Source organism: Lissotriton helveticus, chromosome 11, assembly GCF_964261635.1.
Source record: "Lissotriton helveticus chromosome 11, aLisHel1.1, whole genome shotgun sequence".
NCBI classification, from domain to species: Eukaryota; Metazoa; Chordata; class Amphibia; order Caudata; family Salamandridae; genus Lissotriton; species Lissotriton helveticus.
Genome location: NC_136072.1, coordinates 473,052,482 through 473,065,388, shown reverse-complemented (window position 1 = coordinate 473,065,388; position 12,907 = coordinate 473,052,482). Strand labels below are relative to the sequence as shown.

The following is a 12,907-nucleotide window of genomic DNA, read 5'->3' as shown; positions in this document are numbered from 1 at the left end:
TGAAAACTAAATAATGTACCCTTTTTTATCAAACATTAAAATAAGACTAGAACCCCATACAGAAACGTTGACTTGCATTATTTAATGAATACATTTAGCTGTAAACACTTAGAAAATCTCTTTGATGATTTCTGAATCCTGCACTGAAGAATGTATTGTAGAGATCTTTTTTATTAGAATCATGGCAAGCAATAAACCCCTACACGGCAAGATTACAGATTGCATATCATTGAACACAACTTCCATTCCCCTGAGTCACAAACCAGGGTACCAAAGTTGTAGTCATGAGGACTAATTGAAGCAGCACCAGCTGGAGTGAGGGATGTACAGGGGTCCCATCTCTAGTCGTTCCATCTGCCCCATATTTTTTACCATTTCCCAGGACAACCCGGCCCTCGTATATCACTTTCTCATTCACAATGCACCAGTCCATGTCCCACTTCCAGTCTCTCAGGTATGGTGCAGACGCCACCTTCCACAGAGACACAATGTTGTATTTGGCTGTCGTCAGACCCAAGGTCATCTAGGTCTACTCCATGTGGTTTAGGTTGGTTTCCTTCCAAATATTTAGCAGGCATCATTTAGCAGAGATTTCAATCTCACTCCCGCATAGTTCATTCATGCAAGCCACCACCGACTCCCATAAATGTTGTTTCACAGGGCATCTAATAATATGAAAGAAGGTTCCCACCAGGCCATGCTGTCTACGGCAGGCTGCATCTGCTGCCCTGCCCATTTTTACCATGGTGGTTCATTCAAGGTAAGACCTATGGAGAATGAATTCTGAGCTGAGCTAAGTGAAACCCAGCCTTAATCACCACATCCCTTGGGGACGCCAGGGCTTTGGGTCATTCATCATCCTCCAAACCCCTCAGATCTTGGTCCCATTGTGCCTGCAAGTGTAGAAGAGTGTGAGTTATTGATCGGTTTTCGATACCTGAGGGAATACGTCCTGCAAAATATGATGTCATCATGCAACCGGTCCTCTAGGGGCGAAACCTCAGGGAGGTCCAGCCCCTGAGGAAGTGCCGCTCAGAGTGCATGCCGTGTGTGCTGGCATTAAAAGGACTCAGTGGGGGCTAGCTAGTAATCTTGTTGCAAGTCATTGAAGGGGATGACCTTTCCTTGCTACCAGTGGTCCCCCACTCTGGAGAGACTAATAAGGTCCCATTTTTCGAACCCTAGTTGTGTCCCCAGGGTGCCCAATTTGTCAGAGTCCTACAGGACAGTTGCCCGAGTCATCATGTTCCTCCAACCAAGTGCATTAAGTGTTATGTGCCAGAGTTTAACTGTGACCACTGTGGGCCACTGGAGAGTTATATGTCTTGGGCTGGTGTAGATGGTCCTAAGGTATCCCCTTGGTAGCACGACCTGTCGATTCATACGAAACGTGGGTTCATCCACCGGGAGGTGACCACATTGATTAATGCCAGTGAGCTATGCTGCCCAGCAGTATTTTTTAAAGTCAGGCAGGTCGATCCCTCCATCATACCATCCTCTTGTCAGTTTATTGAGTGCTATGCATGCCCCCCCTACCCATATCAGTGGTCTGACTTTGCTCTCTATGGCTTTGAAGTAGGTCACAGGGACCGTAATAGGTTCATTGGGTAGTGCGCTGAGGAAACAGGGCAAGGCCTTAATTTTGAACAGTGCAGCTCTGCCGAGCAGAGATAATAGTAAGGACCTTCAGTGCTCGACATCGCTCTTTAATCGTGCCAATGGAGGCTGTAGATTTTTATGATAGAACAGGTCTGGGTCATTGTTGACATGTATTCCGAAGTATTGGAACCCGTCTATAGTGATCTTAGCTTCGCACCCCCGGGGCAGTATGGGCGTCTGTCCATGCAGTACCTAGATTATGGATTTTGTCCAGTCAATAGTATATCACAAGAAGTGACAAAACAAGGTGAGTATGTGCATTATTCTGTTGAGCGTAAATATAGGGTCTGCTACATAAAGCAGAATGTTATCCACGTAAAGCAAAACTTTGTTCTATCATTGCTCAGTCCAATGCAGAACAAGGACCAGTGGATCGATCCTGATCTAGGCTACCAAGCGTTCTAGTATGAGAGCAAAGAGCAGAGGTGAGAGTGGGAAATCCTGTCTAGTACCACGCTGGAACCCAAAGACCCTGGAAGTGCCCCCTTTGACGATTACCTGCGCCAAAGGTTTGGTGTAGAGGAGCCGTATCTATGCCATAAATCTCAGGCCAAAGCTCATGCTGGTCAGCAGTCCAAAGAGAGAAGGCCATTCAACCATGTCAAAGGCCATACGGACATCTAACAAGAGGACTAAGATGTTTTCCTGGAGTCTGACGTTCTGGCCCAAAACGCCATGGAGGTGCCGAAAATTGAGAGCAGTGCTGCGTCCCAGCATAAAGCCAGATTGATCAGGATGAACAAGTTTATAGATGATTTGAATTAGCCGGGAGGCCAATAGTTTAACTAGGATTTAAATCTTGGTGTTAAGAAGCCAAATAGGTCTATACGGAGCACAGCTTACCTCCCTTGCGAATGATGACTATGGAACACTGTTCCTGAGTGTCTTTGTACATACGCAACAGGTATGCTGTTGGGGCCTACGGCTTTGCCTGAACTCAAATCACGTAACACCCGGAGGATTTCTTCCTTGGTGGGACTGCACTCCAGGAGCACTCTGTCCTAACTCATGAGGGTAGGCAGCCATATATTGGCCAGAGGTTCACAGGATTTCTTCTCTTTAGCGGTCACAGCTGGGGAATATAGGTGGGTGTAGTATGTGGCGGAAGCTTCAGCTACTCCCTGTATTCATCTTTCGCAGTTACCTTCATCAGTCTGGATTTTCAGCACCCAGCAGTCCACCCACTCCCACCTGTCAAGCCATGCAATGAGCGCTCCTGCCTTATCCTCTACTTCATTAAGGCAATGTAATATTGCCCTATGTCTGGCCCTGATGGCTTCTGACACCATGTCTCTATATTCTTGTAGTTTGAGGCCCAGGGTGTTTCTAGCGTCCACTTGATCCTGGTCTGTCAGTTTAGTCTACAGGTCAAGTATCAACCTTTCAAGCACCTATAACCAGCTATTTGTCCTTTCTGTGCCCTACTATTAAGGGGAGGCCCTGCTCCTTAATGGCCGGTTTGTAAACCTCCAACAGAGTCTGTGCGGAGTAAACTGAGGACTCATTTTCTGAGAAGTATCATTCTATAGCCTTCAGGAGGCCCTCTCTAATGCTAGGAATTGTGAAATACCAGGGATTAAGTGGGATGGCCAGGCGCTCTTGCCTGTAGCCTAGGCCATTGATAACCCCCAGTGGGGAGTGGTCGGAAATGCCCCTGACTAACTGGCGTACCTCTCAAAAGCAAGGGAGCTGTTATTCCAGGGTGAGGATATAGTTGATGCACGAAAGACTACCGTGGGCCGCTCAGTAGAATGTGTAGTGTTGTGTCATAGGATTAAGGGCATGCCAAGCGTTCACAAGGCCAGGGGCTGAGAGGAAGTCTACAAGCGGGTGGCAAGGGAATGTTGTCTGTTTGAGGGGCCAGCGGTCTTTAACATCACAGAGTGCCATGCGGAAATTTCCTCTCATCAGCAGCTCCCCGTCTGGCAGATGGAGTAGGAGAGCACTCAACTCAGGAAAAGTAGTGTTGTATAGACATTGAGGGATATAAGCAGAAAGTATTTCCTGTGCGTATCAGACCAGGTGTGGTGGAAAGTGAGGGGCAGCATCCTTTTCACTAGTATTCCTACTCCTCGTGAGCTGGTAGTGTAACCCACGTGGGCAACCATTTTGTACCCCCATCTCTCCTTATACCTACAGGCATTACCCATTAGGTGTGTCTCCTGGAGGAGTACAACGTCCTGGTAGTGCTGTTTTATGTATTGCAGTACCACCCCTCATTCAATTTTGTCCCTTAGGCAATTTGCATTCCAGGACATAATTCAGATGCACACACTGTCTATCCCGATGGCCATTTGTGTAGGCAGGTCATGGGCGCATCTCTCCTTCCCATCACGTTAGTGTAGTCAGGCAGTTGGACCGGGAATATGTGTCGAGTGTCATACAGCTATGATAGTGAAAGTGTGGTGTAAAGTGCTTGCTGTAAACCAAACAAAACAATAAAAGAAACAAGGTCCCCAAACATACCCCCCACCCTGCCTCCCTGCGTAGCGTAATTTTAACTGCCCGCCCCCCAACATTGCAGATTGCCTGTCGCACCACACCAACATTCAACTTATAGGTGATAGTGGCTATCACCATTAGCCCCCCACTCAAATTCGAAAGGTCAAGTGTTACCATGATCTCCTATTTTCAGTAGAGGCAAATTGCCCATGATTGCTATGATCCACAGTCACAGGTGCAAAGGGCAGGTCTTAGGTCACCGCCTTTGTTCATAAATAATACACACGAAGAATCGCTAAGTCTCCGACCCCACCCATCTCCTTCGAACCAGTCTCAGCGGGATTCCTGCTCAGACACTTGACGTTCTTGATGTTGCAGCGAGTTTCTCGATCTCTGCTATTGCGGGTTGGTGGATCCGCACTAATGATCCAGTGTGTTGTTTTCCTGTCATTGCTGTCAGGGATGTTCTAGGACCTCCCCCCCTCCCAACTGGCCTCTAACCATCTGGTCAATCTTTCCATTTGCTATCACTCACAGTTGAGCAGGAAAGTCATATAATATTTGATCCCCCTAAGGGCCCTTTTAACTTCTACAAAACTGCAGCACATCTTCTGGGATCTGAGAGTAAAGTCAGAGAAGAAGGTAATTGTGGTGTTGTTGAGTTTGACTGGTGAGGTTGCTGCACACTGTTTGGAGGATTGCGTCTCGGTCCCGGTAGTTGAATATATTTGCAATTAATGGGTTTGGTGACGCACCTGGCTTCAGGGGGGTTCCCGGAACTCGATGAGCTCACTCAAAAGAGAAATAGTTTGAGAGGCCCTTGGTTTGCAACTGTTTGAGTATAAGGTCCTCGAAAAAAAGGTCTGCTGCAGGTCCCTCCAACCTCTCTTGGACCCCAGTTACACAAACATTGTTCCTCTGCGAGCGGTTCTCAACGTCTTCTAGCTTTGCCCCAGTACATCCGAGATCTTGAAAGGTCTCTTCAAGACACATATCAGTAATATCCAACTGCATGAAATACCACAGCCACGCTTCCATACACTTTGACTGCGGTATTTCATGCAGTTGGATATTAGTGATATGTTTCTTGATTGACTATTGGCGTCTCTGTGAAGATGTATACAGGACCTTTCCAGAGTGTGCTTTTAAGATGCGCTTACTTTTCATATCATAATTTGAAAAGTGTTTGGTCAGACCAGAGGAGTATCAGGGACGCCACGATATGGAATACAAGTAAGTGTCCCTACACAGGAGTTTGTATATTTGCAACCATGATCATATCGAGAGTGTTAGTTTATAAGGATTCATTGCTAGCTTTATGTTGTTTCACTTACCTTGTAGATAATTTGACCCAAATCTAACTCGGATATTGGTAAGATGTGGTTGCACTCCAGTGGTGATGGCTGAAAGACATTGGGAATGGTGTTCTATTACTTAATGTAGGTTTTGTTCCTTATTTTCAGCACGATTTAAATGCTAGAGTTGGCATCCAATGTGGAGCCGAATTGTGTGGAAGCAAGGAATCGCATCAGAAATACTGTAGATAGTGGGCTACAGGTCTGACACTGGGTGCTTCATACTGTGTTTTGGTCTGGATTTGTTGCATGGTACTTCAGGGTGCATTTTAACTAATTTTTAACCATGGTTCAATTGGTGGATGCACTTGATTTTGCACTTGGTAGGGTAGTGGTCCTGTCACTTGAAGGTGCTTTGATTGTGGGCACGCGATTCACAAACTAACTGGATGTATTGCACGGATTACCCAGGATTTACTAGTTTGGGTTTATATCAGTACTCGCAGGATTTATTTCTTCTCAACGCTGAGTCCTGAGGGTGGTTTTGTGGACCTGGTGGGCCATTAGAGACCAAAATATCGACACTTCATCCCCCTTAACACTATTTGTTACAATTTGTGCTATGGCATATTATCAGTTCCATTTTGATTACCTGAATTTTTAAAAATTGATTTGATGGGACCCATGATTTTGGTAAACTGTTTTTGTTAAGAGGATTAACTGCACTTCCATAAATCCCTATATTGATTACAGAGCAGAAAATCAGAAGGATTATATGGTGGTGCTAGTGTTAACATTTGAATGTGTTCATGCACTGCTTTGAATTTCAAGGTATTTAACGTGGCTTGCACTTTTTATTTGTACAACTTAACCAATGAAATTTGAAAAAAATATAATATATATGTTTTCTCATCAATATGTCTGGGACTGTACTTATAAGTCAATATTTGGAGACAATTAACAGGATCACTCAAGTGGCCAGTGGAATGTTGAAAAAATGTATTGAAACAATTACTCTGGGAATATTTTGTGTGAATTAACTATTATATCCAATTCCTTGGAGAAAAGTGGGTTGTCCTACTGTGTTATAAAACTTTTCATAAAAGTGGCATTTTCCAAATTGTAATTTAAACCCCAACTTCACCATAAATCAGTATTTTAAATTAGGATTCCAGAGACACCAAACTTGAATCAGTTATATCGTCCCATTTGGAATTTATGCCTATAAAATGTAATCAGGTAATTCCAATGTTATCCTATGGGAGATACAAGCCTTGCTGTAGTGAAAAATGAATTTAAGAGTTTTTCACTATCAGGATATGTAAAATTTAAAGGTACATGTCCAACTTTTTAAAATACATTGCACCCTTCCCTATGGGCTGTCGCTGGCCTACCCAAGGGGTGACTTATATGTAATAAAAAGGAAGGTTTGGAACGTGCAAAAGGTTTATTTGTCATGGTCAACATGGCAGTTTAAACTGCACACAGGCTCTGCAATGGCGGGCATGAGACATGTGGAAAGGGCCACTTAAGTGGGCGACACAATCAGTGCTACAGGCCCACTAGTGGCATTAATTTTAAAGGCCCTTGGCACACTTAGGGAACTGTACTAGGGACTTATAAGTAAATTGAATATGCCAATTGCATATGAGCCAATATTACAATGTTTAGAGGCGAAAGCACATGCACTTTAGTACTGTTTAATGGTGGTAAAATGCTCAGAATCCTAAGGCCAGCCAAAACAAATTCAACAAAACGTGGAAGGTAAAGGCAAAAGGTTTGGGAGTGACCACGCAGAAATGGCTATTTTCAACATCCATGTTTAGTGATCATTATCAAATGGTTTAGCAAGCAGAAGGCTGCAAGTATGGTATATTTTGTTGCAGTATTGCTCTCAATTTTCAACTGTGAGAGCATCCCAGTATATTCTGCCTTCCTCACACAGTTTCTGAGCCCGACTTTCCCCACACACCGGCATTACCAGGGTCAGGAATCTTTCACAAACTCTGATGCAGGCACACGTCTTCATCCCTATTCCTTTACTTGCTTACAGCACCCCATCTTGCTAGTTGAGCAACCTCCTGGAGGCAAAGCCGGACTGGGAACTGAAACCAGCCTTGGCAATCAGCTCGACCGGCCCCCAAGGGGCAGGGGGGCGGGTGTAAGTGGGAAGTACCCCTCCCTCTGCCGCTTTTGTTACAGACGGCCGATATTGCAGCACTTGTGCAAAACCGGCCACCTGTAACAAAACTGGCCCCCAGGAGTCCAAAACTGGCCCCACCCTTCCGTCCCACCAGGGAGACGCTCTGTGCCTGCAATGGCCAGTTATTCCCTGCCTTGAAGGCCTGGGGGGAACTCCTCTTCACTTACCTGCTTTCCCATCAGCTCCCAAATCCTGTTACCCATACCATTCACAGGGTGAGAAAAGGTAGTTCACAATTTGTTTGAGCGAATGTTATTAAGTTACATCTGAGCCGGTTATACAAAAGACAGTAGTTTTGTTCCAGATAGAAGGCAGTACACAAGTCAACACAAGCCCCACTAGGACGGATAATCTCTAATAACAGCATGTATTTTACTACAGTGCAGCTCTTGGCAGGCACAATAGAACACTCACTCCATTCAATGATGACACGATTAGTTGAAAAGGTAGACTCGCACATAAGTAGTACATTGTAAGAGCATACCATTACTAATCCAATATCTGGTACAGAAGGAGGAGGCCCAACAAAGGAAATCCTGCATACCCACAACAACACAACATTTTGTAACTTCGCTGGCGGCATTCGGGAACCCCAGTGAAACTGGGTTGAGACGTAACATAATAAAACATAACAAAATGAAAACCTCAATGGGACATATTCCAATCCTCACATTGAATAAATAAAACCATCTTAACCAGATATTCTGCATCTAGGAAATTGGTGTAATGTTAAAACGCAGATGCAAACTAAGCTTTTTCTACATTTGATTTTTCTTGTGTAAGGCAAAAACGTTTGCTTTTCAAAAAAATGTTTTAAACAATGCATACGCATGCATTTATGCAAACAGGGCTTTTCAATCAGCCCTCTTCAACAATTGGTTTCTTACAGTGTCATTCACATTTTACTTCTACCCACCAAGGCAAATACATGGTGCTTGGATCAGCCAGCTTCAGCTATTTAGGCCCTTTTGCGTGAGTGATTGCACAATATTGTCATCCATATGGAAAATGGCCTCCTTCAGTGTGAGGTTGGCCAATGTGTAGTTGGAAAAAAAATCCACTTTTTTAAACATATGTTCGTTTTTGGGGGCCAGACATCTCTCCAGATATTGCTCTCTTGCTGCCACTTGTATCTGACACAGGCACTGTCGTGGTGCCCATTTTTAAATGGGCTTCAAACCCTTGTAAGCACAGGCATGCATGTGTGCATACCTATAGAGTGCCATTTTCAAAGATTTTTACCAAAGTATTACAAAACATATTCCAAGATGGCTGTCTATGGATGCTCTGGTGTGCAAATGGAATGGTGGTGGCCATCTTTGAATGTCTTTTGCTACACTTTAATAAATGAGCATTCAAAGCAAACAGGCTTGGGAAAGCCAGTAGCTTGCCAAAAGCCCGATTATTGGCTTCGTTAGTTATTTTAATATACTGCTAACAGTGAAGGAGCACTGCATCCGAACTCTAAAAACGTTACTGTATACCACATGGTATTAGTTACAGGCTGGTGGAATCATGCAGGCACAGCAAAGCAAGCCCTTCTTTTCAGTCTTACCGAGATATTTTTTTCAAGCTTCTGGGCTTGTCGTTCTTGGAAGCTTTCAGAGGCAGAGAACTGCGAAAGGTCGGGAGGTGAGATCGCCAATCAATACAGAGAAAGAGAGGAAGGCGCAGGCAAATACGAGGAGAAAAGTGAAACAATAGGATGGGAAGGGGAAAAAAGAAACAAAAAAATAGGAACAGATTATTTGAAAGAAGGTTTTCAAGCACATGCGCAGTTTAACAGCAAAGATAAAGAACATGTCAGGAAAGCAGTGCAGATAGAAGCAACATTAGGAGCCAATAAAAACAATACTTCGATTAATTGCAAAATAAAGACAATCAAGCCATTCCAGTGTTTATATTTTGAATCAGTAAAAGACATTGGAGCTAAATATCAAACACTGCTAATCTTGTAACGACATAGTATAAATGTATGTATTGTGTGTACACTTCATAATAGGTAATCACCCGAAATGAAGGTGATCAACCAACACTGATAAGCTTCGAACATTTTCAACATGTCAGGCTCTCCTTAGAATCATTTTGACCTTCTGTTACCAGAGTAAGGCCCCAAATTCATATTGATGGGGCGACCGTCCAAGCAAACATTTCTCACCTCTGAAAAATTACTTCATTAGAAACAAGCTTGAAAACCAACTGGCTTAACCCTTCCTGAAACCTTTGTAGGGTTAGAGGCATGCAGACAACGATGAGCAACCCACGCTGGTGAGTCCTAAACACTGATGATCCACAAAATGCGCCAACTCGCTGCAAATGCTGATAACCATATCTCCCAACTCACACGGTGCCACCGTGTGACACACGATATCGGCTCCCATCACACAGTTTCCCGGTGAGGAGTCGATATCACACAGTGGCAGGGAAAACAAGTTGAAAGCCACTGTAAACAGTGGTTTTCCAGCTCGTCTTACAAGGCTTTGAACTGCCAACGTCAATTAAAGGGTATGAGAACACCCCGGGACATCGTCACCAGCCTCACCAAGCTTTATTTTGGGAGGAGAGGGCTAGGGGGCCGGGTGGGGTTTAAAAGTGCCTCATAGTTACTTATCGGCACGGGGACCTGCCCCCTTCAGTCCCCGCCCCTCCTCACATAGTGAGATTGTTCTTCAAATTGGCAGGTATATGATGACCCCCAAATGCTTTGTAAGCACAGTACACTGATAAATAGCAACGCTGACGAGGCGCAAACATTTATGAGTGACAAACTTATAAAACTATAGATGAGTAACTGAATAATGATGATGTTTATCATTGAGGGGTTCTGAGTGACATCAAATGAATGAGCAAAGCTTGAGCTGTCTATAACATCATCCAGAATCCAAGTTGAAAAACATCTTAATTAGTCACAGTTTAGCCATCTAAAATGTTAAGTTATTTATGGCCTTTAAATTCATCTGAATAATTCGGAAACCATATATAACACGTAAAACATTTGTTATTTAAATTGCCTCTGGCCAGCTACCCCTAAGCTTCAGCTCTCCTAAGAACCCTCCAAGCAAATTAGCGCTCTAGTCCTCCCATCCTTCCCTAACATGGCTGACCTCCATCACCCCAGACCTAGTAGAAGAGGAGGCACGACCCACCCTCTTTCTGTTCAAGTACCAAGCGTCACCACCGAACAGCATGAAGCTGATAGCCAAACAGGGAATGGAGGGATGGGAACTCACGTGGTGAGGAAGACTGCACTTGGAGTAATGAAGATTAGTGGTAAGTAATTGTGGCATTACCCTCCCCCACAAATTAAAATATAAATACCTATCCTTCTGCCACCCACCCTCACCACAGTCTGCGCCATCCCACCACCTCCCACTCCAAAGCTGACTTCTCTACTCACACTGAAAGTGGAGTGGCAGCGCAGTGCTGATGGGGGCTCTGGGAGAGCCGCTTGTCAGATCTGGTTGATTTCTCCACTCAGTGAGAGTCAGCAGAGACCATGGACGTCAATTATGGGTTGTCATGGGTCACAACTGTGACCCCCAAAGGGAACCTGTTGCGACCCTGCCTTGTTTGCGACCTCTTGTTCCACATGACCTGTCTGGACATTCAGTTTACTGCTGTTATTTAAATAATATTAATTACCATGGCTTCTTTCCATTCATAAAATTGTTGTGTGGATGGCCTCAGACATGACGGGCAGCAGCCGTTGTCGTAACGTAGCTGCCTGACCCTGTATGTGACAGGACAGGCAGCACAGGAAGGGCGTGGGGAACGAAGGAAGTGGGTGGAAGGAAGTTTAGTTTGGGGTAGAGTATGAGCAATAAAGACGTGCTCTAACTGACCTCCGGCTCCCGTGTCTTTATTGAAGGGGGAAGCGACACTGGCGATGAGGGTGGGATCCCTGATACTAAATCCCACAACGCTCATACCCTGCCGCTCGTGAGCGGCCGAACACGGCGAGCCTGCAGCTCGCGCTGAGGAGACGCGCGCGAAACAAAAAGGAAAGGCGCGCTCACCGTCTGCCTGCTGCCGCCATTGAAAGCGGAGCCCAAGGACGAGGCGGCCGACCAAGAGAAGCGACCGGTGAAGCACACCGCCTCCGCGCAATACCGGCCCCAGCCACAACGAGCCATAAAAAGGGCGCGAAGACGGAGAAGCCCTTGCGCGACGCGACCAGGCACCAAAAAGAGTGAGTCCTGACAAGAGATGAATGTTGAATGCAGCGGTCACCCTAAATTCATTAATAACCTGCCTACAAGTGCCCTGCAAATATAAACTACAGAATATACCTGGCACCACGTGTCCCAGACGGCGGCCATCTTGGGGTCAGGCACTGCTCATAGCCTCTCATGCACATCATCTGTGTCGGCCATCTTAAGGTCAGGCACCTGGAAGTCTGAAAAAATAAAAAAAATAAAAAAAAGAAAAAAGGGCGAAGTTAGATAACCACAAGCCCTCTTCCTGAGCATGTCATTACAACCCAGTTCATCCAGTGATTCAGGAGGAACACCAGCAACAGGGCCGCCAGCGACACAAGCCCCGCCTACTAACGCCGCTGTAATGAACAACACAGGGCTACAATCAATCATGGGACTGTCATACCTCAGGCCACCAGCGCCACTGGAACTTACCTCGGGCAGCAGCATGGGCCCCAAATGGAAAACCTGGTCCGAAGACTTTGAGGACTACATGACAGGGTCGCAAGTTCAGGACCCCAAACAGAAGTTAATCGCCCTACGCAATCTAATAGGGAAAGACATTGCCCAACTCATCAAGGAGCTGCCTGACGCAGCCACGGCCTCATATGATGACGTTAAAGGAATTCTTGACAGACAATTCTTACACAAGCACAACCTTGATTATGAACGATATACATTCAACCTAGCCACACAAGAAAAAGATGAACGGATGGGTGACTTCATATTGCGCATTCGACGACTAGCCCGTCACTGCAACTTTGACGACTTCAACACGGAAGACGCACTGCGACTGCGCATAATTGAGGGATGTCAGTCCGAATCTCTACGACGACGCTTATTGAAAAAACACTATTCCCTAGCAGAAATTGAAGAAATGACGCGCATAAACGATCAAGCAGAGGATCACGCCAAGAAAATGGAGGGGAACCGATCGGATAAGAAGGAGCAGGCCTTTCGACTTCAAGCTCACAACCACAAGGACCGACAACATCAGGCTGATCGAGGAAAATCGAACAAATCAACTTACCACTACTCATCTCGAAGACCCAGAACTAGTCACAGATCACGGGAAACGCGTCATGTCAAGCCTACCAAACCCAACTCAGCCT

The 12,907-nt window shown here is 45.3% G+C and overlaps 1 protein-coding gene across 2 annotated transcripts in view; it reads right to left on the bottom strand.

The window, feature by feature from the left end:
- LOC144791380 (glypican-5-like) overlaps window positions 1–12,907 on the bottom strand; it is a 1,511,072-nt gene that overhangs the window by 690,308 nt on the left and 807,857 nt on the right. Inside the window, exon 5 of one of the 2 annotated variants that reach the window (XM_078666066.1) lies at window positions 9,155–9,214. The exons of the other annotated variant lie outside the window; for it this stretch is intronic. Coding sequence (XP_078522192.1) covers window positions 9,155–9,214 — 60 coding nt within the window. The remainder of the gene's footprint in view (window positions 1–9,154; window positions 9,215–12,907) is intronic. 2 annotated transcript variants of the gene reach the window in all.